The sequence below is a fragment of the Entelurus aequoreus genome, linkage group LG09 (assembly GCF_033978785.1).
Source record: "Entelurus aequoreus isolate RoL-2023_Sb linkage group LG09, RoL_Eaeq_v1.1, whole genome shotgun sequence".
NCBI classification, from domain to species: Eukaryota; Metazoa; Chordata; class Actinopteri; order Syngnathiformes; family Syngnathidae; genus Entelurus; species Entelurus aequoreus.
In genome coordinates this window covers 62,382,277-62,407,056 of record NC_084739.1, presented here as the reverse complement: position 1 = coordinate 62,407,056, position 24,780 = coordinate 62,382,277, and the positions used below count along the sequence as shown (strand labels likewise).

Here is a 24,780-nt window from a genome sequence, read left to right as displayed (position 1 = left end):
AGACCAGAGTTTTATCAGGTGATGCCACCTAGACCAGTCTTTTATCAGGTGATGCCACCTAGACCAGAGTTTTATCAGTTGATGCCACTTACACCAGTGTTTTATCAGGTGATGCCACCTAAACCAGAGTTTTATCAGTTGATGCCACTTACACCAGTGTTTTATCAGGTGATGCCACCTAAACCAGAGTTTTATCAGGTGATGCCACCTAGACCAGTGTTTTATCAGTTGATGCCACTTACACCAGTGTTTTATCAGGTGATGCCACCTAGACCAGAGTTTTATCAGGTGATGCTACCTAGACCAGAGTTTTATCAGGTGATGCCACCTAGAGCCGTGTTTTATCAGGTGATGCCACCTAGACCAGTGTTTTATCAGGGGATGCCACCTAGACCAGAGTTTTATCAGGTGATGCCACCTAAACCAGAGTTTTATCAGGTGATGCCACCTAGACCAGTGTTTTATCAGTTGATGCCACTTACACCAGTGTTTTATCAGTTGATGCCACCTAGACCAGAGTTTTATCAGGTGATGCCATCTAGAGCCGTGTTTTATCAGGTGATGCCACCTAAACCAGAGTTTTATCAGGTGATGCCACCTAGACCAGTGTTTTATCAGGTGATGCCACCTAGACCAGAGTTTTATCAGTTGATGCCACCTAGACCAGAGTTTTTCAAACTTTTTTGAGGCAAGGCACATTTTTTTCATTAAAAAATCCAGAGGCACACCCCCAGCAGAAAACATTAAAAAAAATGAAACTCCACCAGGTCGCTGTGCATTATTTTGAGTTTGTTGGTGTTTTCCTGTGTGTAGTGCTTTAGTTCTTGTCTTGCGCTCTTATTTTGGTGGCCCTTCCTGTTTTGTTGCGGTTTTCCTGTAGCAGTTTCATGTCTTCCTTCGAGCGCTATTCCCTGCACCTGCTTTGTGTTGGCAAGCAAGGCTATTTAAGTTGTTGCTATACCCTTCTCTGTGTGGACATTGTTGATTGTCATGTCATGTACCGATGCACTTTGTGGACGCCGTAAGTTTTTGCTGTCGTCCAGCATTCTGTTTCTGTTTACTGTTTACTAGCTTAGTTACCATGCTAGAATTTTGACTCTGGTCAACATCACTCTCTCTGATAACTAATAATTGTCTAATAGATATAGAGAGAGGCTCCAGCACCTCTCTCTGGAGCCTCTCTCTATATCTATTAGACAATTATAAGTTATCAGAGAGAGTGATGTTGACCAGAGTCAAAATTCTGATTCTGAGGCTCCAGATGTGGTTTCGCAAAGCGCTTTCATCGTCTAGTAAAGCACAATATAAATCTAATCAAATAATATTGCTATTATTATTATTATTATTATTGGTGTAGCAGTAATATGTTGTCCAAAACATTGCAAATGTCTTGCGGGTGTTGTTTGAAGACATGGAGGATGGATCCTCACTTCATGGTTATGTCCATCAGAAACAGATTATCCCAAAAGGCCAAAAGACTGCGATCATCAAAGCGCAGCAGAGCGAAGCAAGCGGTGGGGGAGTGTCGGGGGGGGGGACATGGAACTAGACCAAACAGCCAACAAGTCCGCTCCCACTGTTATTCTGTGGTTAGTTTCATGGTCAGAAAACAAACAAAGGCGGTTAAAACTGTGGAGCCAGAAACAGTTTAACCCCCGGGTTGTGCGGAGATTACTGAAATAACAAAAATATGACATTTGGATGTTTTTTTGTTATGTTTTGGGGTTTGTTTGCCTCTTCTTTTTTTCCCCCTACCGCCACAGTGGCAGAACCCCAAGAATCCCGTCTGGAGCCATGAGAGTGAAACTTCCACGCTCTCAGAGGAAAAACCTTGTCATGAGAATCAAAGCGGGAGCTCCCATATTTCTCTCAAAGCCAGAGAAGGAGCTCACCAGAGAGGAGGCGCCAGGAGCTTTCATCTACAGACTGGCTTTCAAAAACGGACAGCGAGCTTTACCGCCGTGCCACATATGCTCCGTGTTATACGTCCTCATTTGAATACAAAAGCAGTCGGTGTCGAGCCTGTGGCGTGTTCCTTCAGAGCCATTGGTCACAGTCGGTGAAATGGAGCCTGGATCAAAGCCAATGTGATCAGAAAAAAGGCTTGTTATGTAAAAACCCGGCACACAATGTTTCACACCTTGGAAGGTGGGTCCCAATTGAGGGGCATTGCAAAGTCTGACCCAATTGTAAGGCTCAGAATAACAACAAATGAGCAGTTCCCCTTTAAGGCTGGTTTATGCTTCTGTGCAGTCAGTTTGTTGTTCTATGGATGTCTATGAACGTTCTCGATCAACCAGGTCATTGTCCTCTCAGGGCATTCAATCAATTGCAACTGGACCGTTTGGTTTGCCTTAGAAGACGTTTGCCTCTCATCAGAGTAGGCTTCATCAGTTCACGCTCATGGACTTAGATTGGTCAGATCTAGACTTAGACTTAGATTGGTCAGATCTAGACTTAGACTTAGATTGGTCAGATCTAGTCTTAGACTTGCTCATACACTTAGATTGGTCAGATCTAGTCTTAGACTTGCTCATACACTTAGATTGGTCAGATCTAGTCTAGCGGTTGGTGCCAATACCTCAGTAGGCTTTATCAGTTCACGCTCACAGACTTAGATTGGTCAAATCTAGTCTTAGACTTAGATTGGTCAGATCTAGTCTAGTGGCTGGTGCCAAACCCCCAAAAACCAGGGGGTGTGCCTGGGCGAGGATGGTTTCGCCCTTTCGTAGTGAGAAAACAACTGTTTTGATAAAAATGAGCAATCTGAACTATCAAAGCCAACAACAGTCGTTGGTGTAATTTCCTCTTGTTAGCATTGAGGTATTGTGTGGCAGAACGATCGCTCTGGATCGACTACTACCAGTCCAAAATAGTCGGAATCTCCCACGTTAGCATTCCATTCACTTGTAAAAAAAATGGCATTTTGGTCACAGAAGGTGACCAGAATGTTTCTATCTCCTATTATTTGTTAGAGGCTTAATCTTTGGATGTTTTGCGTTGGGGATGAGCGCGTGCAATGCAATTTTGGGCTGAAACACTAAAGGACAGTATTTTCCAGTGAGTCAACTCCGTGAGCAACAATGACCCCGATAAACTGTTTCGCTCGGTGTTTCTCAAATAGTAGGTTGGGACCCCCTCTAAGGTTACAGGGGAATTTTTTTTTTCTGTCTACAATGTACAATTCATGTTAGGACAATGCACACGTCTGCAGCTAGATGGCGGCAGTGCTCAATCTAACCAACATGCACTCTGTTCTGTTCAGTAGAAGTAGTAAGTACACAGAAACATGTTTACAAGCTACCAGAGGCGGAGATATCGGAGAAGTTTGTGAGTGAAAAAAAGAAGGAGTTGTCATCAGCGGCAAAGAAAACAATTGACGATAACCAGAAGCCTGGCAGTACGACCAATATTATATAGCCTTTGGACACAAAGACCGGTCTGTGTTTTATTCAATTGTACTACCCTTTGCAACATCCTATCTCTGTGAGATGTTTTCTCTAAAGTTGCTGCAATAAAAACAAAGTACAGAGCCCAGCTAGACATTGAGCAAGAGTTAAGAGTAGCATTATCAAGTCTGAAGCCATGTGTTCATATAAAAAGACAAATGCTATGAAATAGGTTTGAAAGAATTAGTAAAGGTTAATTGTGTTTTTATTTATGAAAAAAAACAAAAACTGTTTGAAATATTTCAGGGTTCAAGGCATTTTTAAATTGTTCAGGGACAGCACATGCAAGTATGCACTTCCACCCCTTCTGATAAGCTACAAGGTAAACAATATTATTGCAAATTTGCCAAAGGAAACAGAAATCATAGATCTTTTTTGAAAAGGAATAAGCTGACAAAACTGAAGGGTGACCAATGTTTACAGTTTTAAAACATTTTCAATGTAAAAGTGTTAGGTTTATGAAAATACACAAGCCAGGGAATTATTTGCACTTTTCTGCTTGTTTTGAGAATCACGCAGACTGAGCAGTCTTGTTTCAATGTTACAAATTGACTTAATAAACTTAATATGGAAATTGGTTTAGAAAAGCAGTAGAAAATGGTTGGTTGGTTGGTTTAAAGTAGCAGTAGAAGGGAAAAACAAGTTGAATTTCTATGCTTAATTGTGTTTCATTGTATGCATTAAACCACATCCAATCGTATTTACAATACGCAAAGTATGTAAAAACACATACTAAACATCACAAAAAACCTCAAATTCAGTCAGCCATTTTGAAAGTACCGCTCCAAATACATTCGGCTATTTCCGGAGATCGACGTCACAATGAGAACGCTTCGGCACTCTGACCATATTATTAGATCAGTCGTACTGGAAATACGCAACAATTAGACAGATATGTGCTGTTTAGCATTCACAATCTCTATATAAGACATTAACACACATGTTTTTCTTTTCTTATGCATTCTAAGTCGTAAATAAATAAATACATAAAAAGTCTGCTAACAATGTAGTCAATGGGAGCTCTCTATTTTGCCCACAAAACCCTCTAAATAACCATCCAAAATACTTTTTATACATATTGTGTGACCTGAATATTAACCAAATATTAGCGATGTTATTATTATAAGTGCTAATGCAAACAAAGTATTTCTTAGCGACACAATGATACAGACAGCTAAGTAGCTCTTTGCTGCTTCACTGTGAGCCGGCAGCGAGGTCCTGCTGCTGCCGCATCATCGCGTCTCGGCTCATCAAAGTTATTCTACATTATAAATCATGTACAGTATATCATCAGGATAATAGGAGGATTTATCCATGAATTTAGAAGTTGTTCATCTGTGACATTCAATGTATACCTGGAGATGGAGACAGAAATCACAGAACTGACAACAGTGTCTACAGGGTGACTTTTCCTTGTTAACCCTTCATGTGCATCATGATCAATTCTTTATATAAACGGGAAGATATGGACATGCTATCAGTCGTTATCACAGTGAGAGCAGACTTTGTACAGTAAGCGATGGCTTATCACTTATTGTTTGACTAAAGCTGGATTTGTTTAGCAGAGCTTTCTAAATCTAGTAAATCATCCTTATATTCAGGATCAACAATATAAGGTTCTGGATCATACTTAGTAACAAAGTAATCGTTGTTGACTCTCACAAAGTCTGCATGATTTGCATTGTTGTTGATGGGGAAGGGATCGCGGTCCTTACCACTATGTCACGCGACCGCGTGTCTGGCTTCCTCATTATCTTCTCAAAATGGTTCAGGAACCTCTGAGAGATTGTTACTATTTTGATCATATCTATTTATTTGCAGACTTTATAAGTCTTTGGTGTCATAAATCAAATATATTTGATAATAGCTTCAAAATGGAGGAATCTTGTTTTTCCACTCTACTGCTACTTTAAGTTATTGCAAAGGATCCTGTTCGTGGACTTCAGATCTGCATTTAAAACCATCATTTCGGACATCCTGCACCGCAAACTCACCCAGCTCACGGTGTAGGCCTCCACCTGTCAGTGGATCACCAACTTTCTGGCCAACAGTAGGCAGCAGGTAAGGCTGGGTAGCATCACATCCAGCACCCGGACAATAAGTACTGGCGCCCCTCAGGGATGCAGTCTCTTCCCACAGCTTTTCTCCCTCTCCACCAATGACTGCACTTCAGGGGATCCTTCTGTGAAACTCTTGAAGTTCGCAGACGACACCACAGTTATTGGATGGTGACGAGTCTGCCTACAGACGGGAGGTGGAACAGCTGGTTCTCTGGTGCAGTCAGAACCATCTGGAACTAAACTTGCTCAAGACTGTGGGGATGACAGTGGACTTCAGGAGAAGCCCCCACACTATTCTGAACAGTGCCATGTCTACTGTGGACTCTTTCAGGTTCCTGGGATCGACAATTTGACAGAGCCTGAAGTGGACCTCCCACATAAACACAATGAGAAAAAAGGCACATCAGAGAATGAACTTCCTGCGTATGCTCAAGAAGTTCAACCTGCCCCAAGACCTGCTGATCATGTTCTAGAAATTCATCATTCAGTCTGTATTGTGCACCTCCATTACTGTCTGGTTTGGATCTGCAATCAGGACTGCGGAGAAGATCATCGGTGTGGACCTTACCACCCATCCAGGATTTATACTGCTCCAGGGTCAGGAAACGGGCAGGTAGCATCACTGCAGACCGTTCACACCCTTATCACAAACTGTTCAAACTCCTCCCCTGTGGCAGCTATTACAAATCACTGTACACCAAAACAGACCAGCATGAGAACAGGTTCTTCCCTCAGGCTGTCAATCTGATGAACGCTGTGAAATAACTCTGGAACTAATCAGTCACTGTAAATGTACTAACTCATGTTCACGTCATCATCTTTTTGTTTTAGGTATTTACCATTGCACTATCATTTATTAGCCTTGCAGATGTTAGTTATTAAAGTACATGTTCATAGTTTAGTCATTTGCTCATATTTGTTCTTTAAATTGAACAAAAGAGCACAGTCTCAAACTATTTGTGTGTTGAACATGCTTGGCCAATAAAGTGGATTCTGGTTCTGGTGTTATCTCTGCTCATTTGATTCATCTACTTAGATAATAAGAATGTAACCTGCTACCCAGAAACGTAAAATAATGTCTTTCTATTGGTCTGGTAGCCAATTCAACTTCAAAACCTACTGAATATATTCCTACGGGACATAAGTGATGACAAATTCAGCTGCAATTCGTAGAGGTGAGAATCTTTCAGGAGCTACGATTCCATTAACAATCGATTATTGACGCATCTTTCATTTATATATATTGATGCAGTTGTACATTAATTTTTGTTTAACTAAATCAGCGTTTATCACTTGCAACCATAATTTATTTGGAATAAGAAACAATTGAATTAATTCCGACAACATTTACTAAATTAATGAGCAAAACTGGAACGCAAGTGCCCTAAAATAAAGGATCTGGTGGGATCTCTCGGTGAGGTGGCTCGCTGAAGTCAGCCACATTTTACAACTGTCTGCATTACTTTATTTACAATATAGAAATTGATTATCGATTATTGACGTTTACTTATCGATTCTAAAATCGTCCAATTTACGATGCATCTAAAAATGGATTATTTCCCCCACCGCTAGTAATTAGTGTAGTATTGTATTTTTTTAACTGAAAAGCGCACTTCAAATCTTTTCATTTCCTCAAAAATCCACAGTGTGTCATGATCTGCTGCCCGGATCATGTTTGTTTGGTTTTTGATTCCCTCACTTCCTGTTGTGAGCACCCCTGGGTTTGTGTTTTAGTTGCCATGACTGCAGATTAGTGTCACCTGCCTCTGATTAGTGTTCGGCACGCTCACCTGCTCCTGGGCACTAATCGGAGAGCTACTTATTCCCACTGTTCACCACACTTAGTCTGGTTTCCTTGTTTGCTTCCATGCAACATGTTACGGTTAAGTATTTTTGATTCCTGAGCTGAACTTTACCATTTGTTGTCTGGTTTTCATGCTAAGCCTTCTTGTTAGCTCCTCCGTTAGCTTCCCGTGCTATAGGCATGCTTGTTTTGTTTATTTTTGTATGCAGTCTGATTTATTGGACATTAAATCATCTTTCCTACCTGCACTCCGGAGTTTCCGTCTGCATCGACCCCACACATAAACATGCGGACCAACCGTAACACAGTGCGCCTTTAAACCCGCTGTGCTAATGTAGCCGTTAATTCTGCTTGTGCTTAACGACCTCGAAGCAATTTCATTTGGTACATGGTGTCATGATAAGTGTGACCAGTAGATGGCAGTCACACATAAGAGATATGTGTGGACCGCAGGTTGACGCTTGTCCAATAAACGATGTTAGCAAGTGAGCCCAAAAGCTTGATGTTTCATTGAGAATATAGAACATTACACATGCGCTCGGAAATCTGTCAAAATGTTATATTACGACTTTGGTAAGCTACGAAGTTGCACCGCTTGATGGAATATCGGCACAATACGTCTACCATAGTTAGACGTACTGTGCTTCAACATACGGGTATTATTATGGACCCAAAATTGCACCTGTTAGGAGACATATCTGCAAAACAAACCAATTGGTACCTGCTGATGTGTATTTGGGCTCTGCACAAGTCCCGAAAAATTGCAGGTGTCCACCATTGTAGTTGGTGTGGTAGTCAATAAGCTCCTCCTTTTTCTCTATCATCTTGTTGTGGGACATTCATCCTCCGCTGTTGCCATTTCTTATGCAAAGTAGCTTACACTTCTAACTTATATCTGTCAGTAGACTCCCTATGGAAGTGCAAAAAACTACAACAAAATATGAGATCAGATAAGATGCTGTTAAAGTGGAGGCACGTAAATAAGAGTAGCCACAAAACGGTGCATCCTGAAGAGACTGTCAGAAAGTGGCTAAAAGATGATGTGTAAAACATCATCTAGGCAACATTTTGAGCAAAGAAGCAGCATTACATGTTATGTAGACCACAAGGAGGTCTTTTACATTTAGGAAAGAAAAAATTATAAAATGAGACCTTATAATCCGGTGTGCCTTTTATATAAAAATATATCTGAATAGACCCGCTCATCGGCAGTGCGCCTAAGGATCGAGTGTGCCCTATGGTCCGAAAAATATGGCAATTTAATTCAAGTTGTTTTAGTCATCTGAGAATCTGGAGTAACATAACTCATGCTGCTTGAAAAAAAAGTAATAAAAGAAAATCTGTTTTCAGTTTTTGGATTCGTCATCTAATCTTTGATTTCTGAGTGAGATATTGGGTCATTGAAACAAAACCATGTGAGACTAAGACCATGGAAAACCATGTGAGACTAAGACCATGGAAAACCATGTGAGACTAAGACCATGGAAAACCATGTGAGACTAAGACCATAAAACCATGTGAGACTAAGACCATGGAAAACCATGTGAGACTAAGTCCATGGAAAACCATGTGAGACTAAGACCATGGAAAACCATGTGAGACTAAGACCATGGAAAACCATGTGAGACTAAGACCATGGAAAACCATGTGAGACTAAGACCATGGAAAACCACGTGAGACTAAGACCATGGAAAACCATGTGAGACTAAGACCATGGAAAACCATGTGAGGCTAAGACCATGGAAAACCATGTGAGACTAAGACCATGGAAAACCATGTGAGACTAAGTCCATGGAAAACCATGTGAGACTAAGACCATGGAAAACCATGTGAGACTAAGTCCATGGAAAACCATGTGAGACTAAGACCATGGAAAACCATGTGAGACTAAGTCCATGGAAAACCATGTGAGACTAAGACCATGGAAAACCATGTGAGACTAAGACCATGGAAAACCATGTGAGACTAAGACCATGGAAAACCATGTGAGACTAAGTCCATGGAAAACCATGTGAGACTAAGACCATGGAAAACCATGTGAGACTAAGTCCATGGAAAACCATGTGAGACTAAGTCCATGGAAAACCATGTGAGACTAAGACCATGGAAAACCATGTGAGACTAAGTCCATGGAAAACCATGTGAGACTAAGACCATGGAAAACCATGTGAGACTAAGACCATGGAAAACCATGTGAGACTAAGACCATGGAAAACCATGTGAGACTAAGTCCATGGAAAACCATGTGAGACTAAGACCATGGAAAACCATGTGAGACTAAGACCATGGAAAACCATGTGAGACTAAGACCATGGAAAACCATGTGAGACTAAGACCATGGAAAACCATGTGAGACTAAGACCATGGAAAACCATGTGAGACTAAGACCATGGAAAACCATGTGAGACTAAGACCATGGAAAACCACTGTTTGCTGGGCTGCTGACATCTGAATGCGACACAGAGTACAAGCTGAGGACGGCTTGGAATCGGCTGCTTCGAACAATGTGTACGATGTGTGTACGATATCTGATGAACAACATTGTGTAACATTGTGTATGATGTGTGTAAGATATCTGATGAACAACATTGTGTAACATTGTGTACGATGTGTGTACGATGTGTGATGAACAACATTGTGTAACATTGTGTACGATGTGTGTACGATGTGTGATGAACAACATTGTGTAACATTGTGTACGATGCGTGTACGATATCTGATGAACAACATTGTGTAACATTGTGTAACATTGTGTACGATGTGTGTACGATGTGTGATGAACAACATTGTGTAACATTGTGCACGATGTGTGTACGATATCTGATGAACAACATTGTGTAACATTGTGTACGATGTGTGTACGATATCTGATGAACAACATTGTGTAACATTGTGTAACATTGTGTACGATGTGTGTACGATGTGTGATGAACAACATTGTGTAACATTGTGCACGATGTGTGTACGATATCTGATGAACAACATTGTGTAACATTGTGTACGATGTGTGTACGATGTGTGATGAACAAGTAGTTCACGCTGTACATTGTGTACATTGTATAACAGTGTGTACGATGTGTGTACGATGTGTGTACGATGTGTGTACGATGTGTGATGAACAAGTAGTTCATGCTGTACATTGTGTAACATTGTGTACGATGTGTGTACGATGTGTGTACGATGTGTGATGAACAATTAGCTCATGCTGAACATTGTGTAACAGTGTGTACGATGTGTGTACGATGTGTGTATGATGTGTGTACGATGTGTGATGAACAAGTAGCTCATGCTGAACATTGTGTAACAGTGTGTACGATGTGTGTACGATGTATGATGAACAAGTAGCTCATGCTGTACATTGTGTAACACTGTGTACGATGTGTGTACGATGTGTGATGAATAAGTAGCTCATGCTGTACATTGTGTACATTGTGTAACAGTGTGTACAATGTGTGTACGATGTGTGTACGATGTGTGTACGATGTGTGTACGATGTGTGTACGATGTGTGATGAACAAGTAGCTCATGCTGTACATTGTGTACATTGTGTAACAGTGTGTACAATGTGTGTACGATGCGTGTACGATGTGTGTACGATGTGTGTACGATGTGTGATGGACAAGTAGTTCATGCTGTACATTGTGTAACATTGTGTAACATTGTGTACGATGTGTGTACGATGTGTGTACGATGTGTGATGAAGAAGTAGCTGATGCTGTACATTGAGCAGCGTGAAACTGCATAGAGCCAAGTACTTAAGTACTTGAAGGGCAAGGAAGTGCACAGCATTTGCCGTCAATTCATCATCATCATCACCATCATCATCATCATCGGTTTAACAGCCCTTTTGGTAAACATGTCATTGTGAAAGTTTATTTGGTTTAGATGGTGCAGAGATAGGAGGAGAAGAGTTCAACAAGGTACTTCTTCTTCCTTTTGCATTCATGGGCAGACAATTGTGCATTCGTGGAAAAGAAACAAAGACATAAATATACATATATACTCATTTAAAATATACATAAAGTAAATACATTAACTTAATTTAATACATAAAATACAAAAATAGCAATACATAATAAATTAAATACATTTAATCTAAAATAAAACTTAAAAATATTCAAAAATAATTACTATGTAAATAAAAACATGACTAAAGTGGTTTGTAGTTTTCAGTAGTACAGAACTGAAGGCTTTATTTCTTCAGATTCTAATTTGATTCATTATTTTTGAGAACCAATTTAAATATATGTATTTATTTTTTTAAGAATCCAATTTTTTATTAAAAACAATTAAAAAAAATATTATTGATATTGGTATCATTATTAATATGGTTGATCTTATACATTTTAGGATTTCCTCTTTTTTTTTTCATTGTATTTGTATGTTTTCTCAATTGCTGTGTAAGTTTGCAAAGCTGGGATTGATTTGGAGTTGAGCTCGATCTGCTTTTGTCGAGCTCACACATTGCTGCAGTAGTTGTGACCCAAGGTGCAGGAGACAATTGTGCAGGTAAGACAAATAGTAGGGGCGCGGTACAATGCCAGAGGGGGCACGGTACAAAGCCAGAGGGGGCGCGGTACAAAGCCAGAGGGGGCATGGTACAATGCCAGAGGGGGCGCGGTACAATGCCAGAGGGAGCACGGTACAATGCCAGAGGGAGCACGGTACAATGCCAGAGGGGGCGTGGTACAATGCCAGAGGGGGCACGGTAAAAAGCCAGAGGGGGCACGGTACAATGCTAGAGGGGGCGCGGTACAATGCCAGAGGTGGCACGGTAAAAAGCCAGAGGGGGCACGGTACAATGCCAGAGGGGGCGCAGTACAATGCCAGAGGGGGCGCGGTACAATGCCAGAGGGGGCACGGTACAATGCCAGAGGGAGCACGGTACAATGCCAGAGGGAGCACGGTACAATGCCAGAGGGGGCGTGGTACAATGCCAGAGGGGGCACGGTACAAAGCCAGAGGGGGCACGGTACAATGCCAGAGGGAGCACGGTACAATGCCAGAGGGAGCACGGTACAATGCCAGAGGGAGCACGGTACAATGCCAGAGGGAGCACGGTACAATGCCAGAGGGGGCGTGGTACAATGCCAGAGGGGGCACGGTACAAAGCCAGAGGGGGCACGGTACAATGCCAGAGGGAGCACGGTACAATGCCAGAGGGAGCACGGTACAATGCCAGAGGGAGCACGGTACAATGCCAGAGGTGGCGCAGTACAATGCCATAGGGGTCATGGTACAATGCCAGAGGGGTTACATGGGACCTCGAGGAACATGTTTTTTTGCCGTAGCAGAATATGATGAAGCGTATTAAGCACTTGGCTTCACTGGAACCACAATGGGGGACAGGGAAAGACCAGTGTGTTGTTTCCATTATTGTTAATAAGCTTACAGCGTCATGCAGAGGTACACTTATAACTATTTTATATACAAAGTGTCATTTACAGTCACAAAACATTTCCTTCTTCCTGGGGGGTGTAACAGACAACATTTGAGAAGCACTGCGGTAAGACAAGTATTTAATCCGCAACATTTGTGACCTTGTCCCAAACCAAGGCAATCTTCTAGCGCTGGCTGGTTTATAAAGCAGCCTGATTGGCAACTACGAAGCAGGTGCACTCAGGCTGCCAATCAGGCACAGGTGAGGGGAAACAGCGCTCAGGCCAGAGTGGTGTAACGGACAGGAAGTGGACAGAAATAAGGAAAGAAATACAGAAAATAAGGAAAGACAAGAGCATGTCAGACCTGACACGACATGTCTTTTGTAAGCTGTTTGGAAAATGTTTTATTATCTTTAATGCTGTATAATAAACTGTATTTATGTTATTCACATGTGAATAATGCTGTATAATAGACTATCCATAGTATTCACATGTGAATAATGCTGTATAATAGACTGTATTTATGTTATTCACACGTGAATAAGGCTGTATAATAGACTGTATTTATGTTATTCACATGTGAATAATGCTGTATAATAGACTGTATTTATGTTATTCACACGTGAATAAGGCTGTATAATAGACTGTATTTATGTTATTCACACGTGAATAAGGCTTTATAATAGACTGTATTTATGTTATTCACATATGAATAATGCTGTATAATAGACTGTATTTATGTTATTCACATGTGAATAATGCTGTATAATAGACTGTATTTCTGTTATTCACATGTGAATAATGCTGTATAATAGACTGTATTTATGTTATTCACATGTGAATAATGCTGTATAATAGACTGTATTTATATTATTCACATGTGAATAATGCTGTATAATAGACTGTATTTATGTTATTCACATGTGAATAATGCTGTATAATAGACTGTATTTATGTTATTCACATGTGAATAATGCTGTATAATAGACTGTATTTATGTTATTCACATGGGAATAATGTTGTATAATAGACTGTATCTATGTTATTCACATGTGAATACTGTTGTATAATAGACTGTATTTATGTTATTCACATGTGAATAATGCTGTATAATAGACTGTATTTATATTATTCACATGTGAATAATGCTGTATAATAGACTGTATTTATATTATTCACATGTGAATAATGTTGTATAATAGACTGTATTTATGTTATTCACATGTGAATAATGTTGTATAATAGACTGTATGTATGTTATTCACATGTGAATAATGTTCTATAATAGACTGTATTTATGTTATTCACATGTGAATAATGCTGTATAATAGACTGTATTTATATTATTCACATGTGAATATTGCTGTATAATAGACTGTATTTATATTATTCACATGTGAATAATGCTGTATTATAGACTGTATTTATGTTATTCACATGTGAATAATGCTGTATAATAGACTGTATTTATATTATTCACATGTGAATAATGCTGTATAATAGACTGTATTTATGTTATTCACATGTGAATAATGCTGTATAATAGACTGTATTTATGTTATTCACAAGTGAATAATGCTGTATAATAGACTGTATTTATATTATTCACATGTGAATAATGCTGTATAATAGACTATCCATATTATTCACATGTGAATAATGCTGTATAATAGACTGTATTTATGTTATTCACATGTAAATAATGCTGTATAATAGACTGTATTTATGTTATTCACATGTGAATAATGCTGTATAATAGACTGTATTTATGTTATTCACATGTGAATAATGCTGTATAATAGACTGTATTTATGTTATTCACATGGGAATAATGCTGTATAATAGACTGTATTTATATTATTCACATGTGAATAATGCTGTATAATATACTGTATTTATGTTATTCACATGTGAATAATGCTGTATAATAGACTGTATTTATGTTATTCACATGTAAAAAATACCCAAGTGTTTATTGTCTATTGTGAGCAAACTGTGGTGCTGAATTTACCCCAGGGATCAATAAAGTACTTTCTATTCTATTCTATTCTATTTATATACCAGATAATACGTTACAAGAATGGTGTCGAATCGATTCTGAATCGAATCGTCACCCAAGAATCAGAATCTAATGGAATCGTGAGGCGCCCATAGATTCCCATCTCTACAGAACTAGACTATATTTTATTGAAGTGTCCCTAATATTTTGTCCCTTGCCTGCCCGTTTAATAAAACTCTGCCCGTATATATCCAGTAACCAGTACTGTCAACATTTGCAAAGGAAATTCGGGAAATAAAATCCCCTAAAATGATCTCCGTCCCCTTCATAGCCATATAACGCTATCAGGCTGCTGTGCTTTTATTTTGAAGGCCTGACTTATCAGGCGACAGGAAGTGTTGCCAAAACTATGAAAGAAGCTCTGATGCTTAGTTTCAAAACACATTTTTGAAGGAAAGTTTTAATAAGGGAGAACTACGGGAATGTGAAGGGGAAAAAGGGCGAAACATGGCAACGCCCGCCTCCACAAATGTGACGGGCGAGAGTAACCCACTTACCTTGGCTCACGAAGGCGGCCATCTTGTCCTTGAAGGGCTGCAGGTTGTCTTCAGAAGACAACTTGCATACTTTGTCCGTCTCCCTGGAGCACGCTGAAAGAACAGGATGATGATCACCGCCATGTGAGGATACACAGAGCACTAGCGCCGTCACATCGCCATGGTTACGCTCTTTTTTTGTAAGCGTATACTTTATGACCGTGAATGAAAACATGTCACCACACTATCTAACATTGTCTACACAAAGCCTGGAAGATTGGTAGGGCTTTGTGTGCGTGCGTGTGTGTGTGTGTGTGTGTGTGTGTGTGTGTGTGTGTGTGTGTGTGTGTGTGTGTGTGTGTGTGTGTGTGTGTGTGTGTGTGTGTGTGTGTGTGTGTGTGTGTGTGTGTGTGTGTGTGTGTGTGTGTGTGTGTGTGTGTGTGTGTGTGTGTGTGTGTGTGTGTTTAAAATTCAGAAACCATATGTCAGCTCTTCCAATGCTGCTTCCATACGAGGGTTTTAGCCTCTCTGCACTGGAGCTAGGCTTGCAAAATTCCGGGAATATCCAAAGTTGGAAACTTTCCATGAGAATTAACGGGAATTAATGGGAAATTAATGGGAATAAACATTGAATGCAACATGCTAGATCTTGCAGCATGATTATTAGCTTAAAACAACCTGATTTCATGCAAATTCAGTAGAATTTCAACCCTGCACGGTGCATTCCTCCATCACATGTGCAGTGCATTCCTCCATCACATGCACAGATAATTGCCAGCATGCTACACACTACAGCAGGGCTATTGAGGCCACACTAGTATTTGAGCCCAAGGACTTCATCCAGTCAGGTAAGTGTTGATGGGGTAAATATATTTGATCTGTGGTATTTAAGTGTAATAGAGGTGTAATTGCTTGTTACTGTATGACTGTAGACTACTCCAGCAGACTTACACTCAAGCTAGCTAGCTGTTCCTGTACTTGTTACATGATTTTGGGGCCAATATCTCTAGCTAGCTAGGTTTATGTACCACCACCAGTCTCGTAATGAACCAAAAATATTCCCCCGTTAGCCGTGATGCTAATTTTCTCTATGTTAAATCCCATTCATTTATGCTAACAAGGTTAGCGATCCGAATTGACCTTTTTTGTGATGTGTAAAGTTGAAGTAGCAAATACTAAATGAAAAGGTGTAGTTTCCTCTGCCTTCTGTTCTGCTAGCCATTCTGTTGTCATACAAGAATGTAGCTTACAGTTTGATTTAGCATGTTCATTTATTCATCTAGCCTATTTCTATTAATTTGTCCATCAGTCTAATATTTTTTAAATACTACTCCAATTGTTTACTGACTATTTATATCTGTGTGTGGCATTGCATTAGTCTTTTACAAGCTTCTCATCTTATTCTACACAATAAGATGGACAGTGTCCAACTTTGAATCATCAAAAAAATGGTAAAAATTTCCAAACTTCCCAAGCTTAACTTCCCGTGGTAAGTTTCTGGAAGTATATAAGTGTATATATACACTATACTATAAGTATATAAGTGTATATATACATATGTATATGTACACACACACACACACACAGACACATTTTTACATATATATACAGTATATATATATATATATATATATGTGTGTATGCAAAACCCAAAAGCAGTGAAGTTGTCACGTTGTGTAAATGGTAAATAAAACCAGAATACAATGATTTGCAAATCCTTTTCAACTTTTCAGATAGTTAATAGTAATATTTGTAGACTTACATAAACATTGGTATTATACATGTGGGCCCATAGTTAGAAATACTTTTAAATGTAGCTTTGACGGCAAAAGTAGCTTGCTACAATTCTGTCGCTTAGCTACATTTAATGGAGAGTAACTTGTAGCTTAGTTACATTTAATGGAGAGTAAGTTGTAGCTTAGTTACATTTAATGGAGAGTAACTTGTAGCTTAGCTACATTTAATGGAGAGTAACTTGTAGCTTAGTAACATTTAATGGAGAGTAAGTTGTAGCTTAGCTACATTTAATGGAGAGTAACTTGTAGCTTAGCTACATTTAATGGAGAGTAACTTGTAGCGTAGTTACATTTAATGGAGAGTAACTTGTAGCTTAGTTACATTTAATGGAGAGTAACTTGTAGCTTAGCTACATTTAATGGAGAGTAACTTGTAGCTTAGTAACATTTAATGGAGAGTAAGTTGTAGCTTAGCTACATTTAATGGAGAGTAACTTGTAGCTTAGCTACTTTTAATGGAGAGTAACTTGTAGCGTAGCTACATTTAATGGAGAGTAACTTGTAGCTTAGCTACATTTAATGGAGAGTAACGTGTAGCTTAGTAACAGTTAATGGAGAGTAACGTGTCGCTTAGCTACATTTAATGGAGAGTAACTTGTAGCTTAGCTACATTTAATGGAGAGTAACTTGTAGCTTAGTAACATTTAATGGAGAGTAAGTTGTAGCTTAGCTACATTTAATGGAGAGTAACTTGTAGCTTAGCTACATTTAATGGAGAGTAACTTGTAGCGTAGTTACATTTAATGGAGAGTAACTTGTAGCTTAGTTACATTTAATGGAGAGTAACTTGTAGCTTAGCTACATTTAATGGAGAGTAACTTGTAGCTTAGTAACATTTAATGGAGAGTAAGTTGTAGCTTAGCTACATTTAATGGAGAGTAACTTGTAGCTTAGCTACTTTTAATGGAGAGTAACTTGTAGCGTAGCTACATTTAATGGAGAGTAACTTGTAGCTTAGCTACATTTAATGGAGAGTAACGTGTAGCTTAGTAACAGTTAATGGAGAGTAACGTGTCGCTTAGCTACATTTAATGGAGAGTAACTTGTAGCTTAGCTACATTTAATGGAGAGTAACTTGTAGCTTAGCTTACTACATTTTCCAAGTTGCTTGCCCATCACTGCCTAAAATATAAAATGCATTTTTTCTTTGTTTATGTTATGTTTCAGCATGGACATATGGCGATATTATCGTTCTCGTGACGTACCCTGACATTCCCAACCGTAGCAAGAAGAGTTTGGAGTTAAAAAGTATTGAGAACGAGTCCTCTAGTTTGGTAAACACGTGGGTTTTCTGCCTTGAAGATGAAGAAAACGCTGTCATATTCTTCTAATTTATCATGAGAATGACCACCTCGAGTCCGTACACTGAATCCCAGCGAGGTTCGGGGGTCTGCGCACATCTGTTTCTGCTTGCCGTCTGGACAACAAGCAGATGTTATCTGGCACACCTCCTCACCCCACCCCAGCGCCGCTCGGAGAAAATGAGTTTCCGTTTCCGCGCGAGGATGAATGTTGAAGTCCTGGTGCATTATTCATGGCTCCACCTGTCTCCTTGCATGAACAAACAGCACCTGAGGCCAGGTGAAGTGGAATGGACTCGGCTCACCGTACCGGTCAGATCTTTCCTCAGCCGGCGCAGGTCTTTTTGGAAGTCCTCAAACTTCATGTGGGAGGCCTGGAAGAGGTCATGCGGCTCAGGTAGAGGGTAGGCGCTGGTCTCTCTTCCAGCATTCTGCAAACACAACTCTCCTGTTTACATGACGGACACCACGTCTTAACTCACTCTTGTGTAGGCTTGCAAAATTCCGGGAATATTCAAAGTTGGAAACTTTCCATGGGAATTAACGGGAATATATGGGAATTAAAGGGAATAAACATTGGATGCAACATGCTAGATCTTGCAGCAGGATTATTAGCTAAAACAACCTGATTTCATGCAAATTCAGTAGAATTTCAACCCTGCACGGTGCATTCCTCCATCACATGTGCAGTGCATTCCTCCATCACATGCACAGATAATTCCCAGCATGCTACACACTACAGCAGGGCTATTGAGGCCACATTAGTATTTGAGCCCAAGGACTTCATCCAGTCAGGTAAGTGTTGATGGGGTAAATATATTTGATCTATGGTATTTAAGTGTAATAGAGGTGTAATTGCTTGTTATTGTATGACTGTAGACTACTCCAGCAGACTTACACTCAAGCTAGCTAGCTGTTCCTGTACTTGTTACATGATTTTGGGGCCAATATCTCTAGCTAGCTAGGTTTATGTACCACCACAGTCTCAATGAATCCAAAAAATGTCTCCATTAGCCGTGATGCTAATTTTCTCTATGTTAAATCCCATTCATTTATGCTAACAACGTTAGCGATCCGAATTGACCTTTTTTGTGATGTGTAAAGTTGAAGTAGCAAACAGTAAATGGAAATGTGTAGTTTCCTCTGCCTTCTGTTCTGCTAGCCATTCTGTTGTCATACAAGAATGTAGCTTATAGTTTGATTTAGCATGTTCATTTATTCATCTAGCCTATTTGTCCATCAGTCAAATATTTTTAAAGACTACTCCAATTGTTTAGCTGACTATTTATATCTGTGTGTGGCATTGCATTAGTCTTTTACAAGAATAAATAAATACAAACAGAATAATGCCACCACGTACACCATCTGATGTGTGGAGACATTTCACCCCAACCAATGTAGGCGGAAAGGCGGTGTACATTTGCAAATACTGTGCAAAGAACTACAGTACGTCAAAAATGCCACAAAGATGCAGCAGCATATAGACAAGTGCCCAATAATATATCATTATTGTCATTCTCCATTCATTCCCATATATTCCCATTAATTCCCATTCATTCCCATATATTCCCATTCATTCCCATTCATTCCCATATATTCCCATATATTCCCATTCATTACCATTCATTCCCATATATTCCCATATATTCCCATTAATTCCCATATATTCCCATGTATTCCCATTCATTCCCATATATTCCCATTAATTCCCAAATATTCCCATTAATTCCCATATATTCCCATTCATTCCCATATATTCTCATATATTCCCATTCATTCCCATATATTCCCATATATTCCCATTAATTTCCATATATTCCCATTCATTCCCATATATTCCCATTACCTCCCAAATATTCCCATATATTCCCATTAATTCCCATATATTCCCATTCATTCCCATATATTCCCATTCATTAACATGCATTATCATATACTGTATTCCCATTAATTCCCATATATTCCCATACATTCCCATTCATTCCCATATATTCCCATTAATTCCCATATATTACCATTAATTCCCATATATTCTCATATATTCCCATTCATTCCCATATATTCCCATTAATTCCCATACATTCCCATATATTCCCATTCATTCCCATTAATTCCCATTCATTCCCATATATTCCCAAATATTCCCATTCATTCCCATATATTCCCATATATTCCCATCCATTCCCATATATTCCCATTCATTCCCATATATTCCCATTAACTCCCAAATATTCCCATTAATTCCCATATATTCCCATTCATTTCCATTTATTCCCATATATTCCCATTAATTCCCATATATTCCCATTCATTCCCATATATTGCCATTCATTACCATTCATTATCATATACTGAATTCCCATTAATTCCCATATATTCCCAAATATTCCCATTCATTCCCATGTATTCCCATTAATTCCCATATATTACCATTAATTCCCATATATTCCCATATATTCCCATTCTTTCCCATATATTCCCATTAATTCCCATATATTCCCCTTCATTCCCATATATTCCCATTCTTTCCCATATATTCCCATTAATTCCCATATATTCCCATTCATTCCCATATATTCACATTCATTCCCATATATTCCCATTCATTCCCATATATTCCCATTCATTCCCATATATTCCCATTAATTCCCATACATTCCCATATATTCCCATTCATTCCCATTAATTCCCATTAATTCCCATATATTCCCAAATATTCCCATTCATTCCCATATATTCCCATATATTCCCATCCATTCCCATATATTCCCATTCATTCCCATATATTCCCATTAACTCCCAAATATTCCCATTAATTCCCATATATTCCCATTCATTCCCATTTATTCCCATATATTCCCATTAATTCCCATATATTCCCATTCATTCCCATATATTCCCATTCATTACCATTCATTATCATATACTGAATTTCCATTAATTCCCATATATTCCCAAATATTCCCATTCATTCCCATATATTCCCATTAATTCCCATATATTACCATTAATTCCCATATATTCCCATTCTTTCCCATATATTCCCATTAATTCCCATATATTCCCATTCATTCCCATATATTCCTATTCTTTCCCATATATTCCCATTAATTCCCATATATTCCCATTAATTCCCATATATTCACATTCATTCCCATATATTCCCATTCATTCCCATATATTCCCATTAATTCCCATATATTCCCTTTCATTACCATATATTCCCATTCATTCCCATGGACGGTGTCCAACTTTGAATAATCAAAAAACGGTCAATGTTTCCAAACTTCCCGAGCTTAACTTCCAGTGGTAAATTTCCGGAAAGTTTCCCGGAAATTTACCGGAAACATTCCACCCCTTTGCAACCCTACTCTTGTGTACGTATCAACTCTCTAAACAAGCCCCAGAAGATGTTTGATTCCCCAACACATTAGGAGCGTTTAGAAGCGCCACAATCCCCTCCATCAAGGTCGCTCCAAGGCCATTAGGAGCGCTGCAGGCCTGTCATGCAGGTTGATTTTGGCAAGGCAGCGCTCAGGCCCAGTTCGTCTCATCTGGAGAAACTAATTATTTACGCCGGAGCCTCGTTAGATGGCGTGCCAGCGAGCGCTTTGAATGAACCCAGACCGGGAGATGAAGAGTGAAACACAGACAGAACATTAGCAGCCAGCCAGAGGAGGCTTCAGTCCGCCGTATATACCGAGAAGGAAAATAAATAATTTGATAAAGGATAAGTCATTGTATCCTCTGGCGAGAGGGGAGATGAAAAGAGGGCTCTGGAAGGATTTCTGAGGGAAAAAGATTCAAATAAACAGAAATGAAAACATACCTCATCAAAGTGCTTCAGATAGTAAGCAACCATGTAGGACAAAAGACTCTGGGAGTTATCCTGAAAGAGAGAGAGAAATAAATAAATCCCTTTATTTATTAATCCAATCATCACGGAGCAGGACGTTCCAATTAGCGTGGAAATAGGAACAGCAACTTCCACAGGGTCGGGGGCGTCATTCAGGACCGCGATGGAACAAAACGCAGAGGCGGCTGTCATAATTCAGAGATGTTCTTCACGGATGCAAGGCTGGCTCCGCCTTGCCTTATATGGCAGTGCCAGGGCCAGACCGGGACCAGGAACAGTCAAGACCATGCCCTCGCCTCAAACCCTGTGAGGCCAGGGCCAGACCGGGACCAGGAACAGTCAAGACCATGGCCTCGCCCCAAACCCTGTGAGGCCAGGGCCAGACCGGGACCCGGGAACAGTCAAGACCATGGCCTCGCCTCAAACCCTGTGAGGCCAGGGCCAGACCGGGACCAGGAACAGTCAAGACCATGGCCTCGCCTCAAACCCTGTGAGGCCAGGGCCAGACCGGGACCCGGGAACAGTCAAGACCATGGCCTCGCCTCAAACCTTGTGAGGCCAGGGCCAGACCGGGACCCGGGAACAGTCAAGACCATGGTCTCGCCTCAAACCCTGTGAGGCCAGGGCCAGACCGGGACCCGGGAACAGTCAAGACCATAGTCTCGCCTCAAACCCTGTGAGGCCAGGGCCAGACCGGGATCCAGAACAGTCAAGACCATGGCCTCGCCTCAAACCCTGTGAGGCTCATCAGGACCAACACTGGATGCTGATTCCTAGTTTCTGATAAGCATCCGTCTCCTTTGTTTACTTTACAAAAGCTTAGCTGGTTCTCTGACCCAGCTCTTTACTCAAAACGCTTGTATCTAAAGTCAACGATCGGTGCTTGGCCCCCAACACAAGGTCATTCTAACACGTAAATGCCCTTTCAAACACAAGGTCATTCTAATACGTAAATGACCTTTCAAACACAAGGTCATTCTAACACTTAAATGCCCTTTCAAACACAAGGTCATTCTAACACGTAAATGACCTTTCAAACACAAGGTCATTCTAACACGTAAATGACCTCTCAAACACAAGGTCATTCAAACACGTAAATGACCTTTCAAACACAAGGTCATTCTAACACGTAAATGACCTTTCAAACACAAGGTCATTCTAACACGTAAATGCCTTTCAACACAAGGTCATTCTAACACGTAAATGCCCTTTCAAACACAAGGTCATTCCAACACGTAAATGACCTTTCAAACACAAGGTCATTCTAACACGTAAATGACCTTTCAAACACAAGGTCATTCTAACACGTAAATGCCCTTTCAAACACAAGGTCATTCTAACACGTAAATGCCCTTTAGAAACACAAGGTCATTCTAACATGTAAATGACCTTTAAAACACAAGGTCATTCTAACACGTAATCGACCTTTCAAACACAAGGTCATTCTAACACGTAATCGACCTTTCAAACACAAGGTCATTCTAACACGTAAATTACCTTCAAACACAAGGTCATTCTAACACGTAAATGCCCTTTCAAACACAAGGTCATTCTAACACGTAATCGACCTTTCAAACACAAGGTCATTCTAACACGTAATCGACCTTTCAAACACAAGGTCATTCTAACACGTAAATGCCCTTTCAAACACAAGGTCATTCTAACACGTAATCGACCTTTCAAACACAAGGTCATTCTAACACGTAAATGCCCTTTCAAACACAAGGTCATTCTAACACGTAAATGCCCTTTCAAACACAAGGTCATTCTAACACGTAATCGACCTTTCAAACACAAGGTCATTCTAACACGTAAATGCCCTTTCAAACACAAGGTCATTCTAACACGTAAATGACCTTTCAAACACAAGGTCATTCTAACACGTAAATGCCCTTTCAAACACAAGGTCATTCTAATACGTAAATGCCCTTTCAAACACAAGGTCATTCTAACACGTAAATGACCTTTCAAACACAAGGTCATTCTAACACGCAATCGACCTTTCAAACACAAGGTCATTCTAACACTTAAATGCCCTTTCAAACACAAGGTCATTCTAACACGTAAATGCCCTTTCAAACACAAGGTCATTCTAACACGTAAATGCCCTTTCAAACACAAGGTCATTCTAACACGTAATCGACCTTTCAAACACAAGGCCATTCTAACACGTAAATGCCCTTTCAAACACAAGGTCATTCTAACACGTAAATGCCCTTTCAAACACAAGGTCATTCTAACACGTAATCGACCTTTCAAACACAAGGTTATTCTAACACGTGAATGCCCTTTCAAACACAAGGTCATTCTAACACGTAAATGACCTTTCAAACACAAGGTCATTCTAACACGTAAATGCCCTTTCAAACACAAGGTCATTCTAATACGTAAATGCCCTTTCAAACACAAGGTCATTCTAACACGTAAATGACCTTTCAAACACAAGGTCATTCTATCACGTAATCGACCTTTCAAACACAAGGTCATTCTAACACTTAAATGCCCTTTCAAACACAAGGTCATTCTAACACTTAAATGCCCTTTCAAACACAAGGTCATTCTAACACTTAAATGCCCTTTCAAACACAAGGTCATTCT

General features: G+C 39.8%; 1 protein-coding gene across 1 annotated transcript in view; it reads right to left on the bottom strand.

The window, feature by feature from the left end:
• The window catches only part of fmn2a (formin 2a), a 110,358-nt gene that overhangs the window by 17,841 nt on the left and 67,737 nt on the right, over positions 1–24,780 (bottom strand). The window contains exons 12-14 of the mRNA XM_062059113.1: positions 22,156–22,215; positions 18,637–18,757; positions 15,251–15,343 (exon numbers count right to left, since the gene is read on the bottom strand). Of these exons, the coding sequence (XP_061915097.1) occupies positions 15,251–15,343; positions 18,637–18,757; positions 22,156–22,215 (274 nt within the window). The remainder of the gene's footprint in view (positions 1–15,250; positions 15,344–18,636; positions 18,758–22,155; positions 22,216–24,780) is intronic.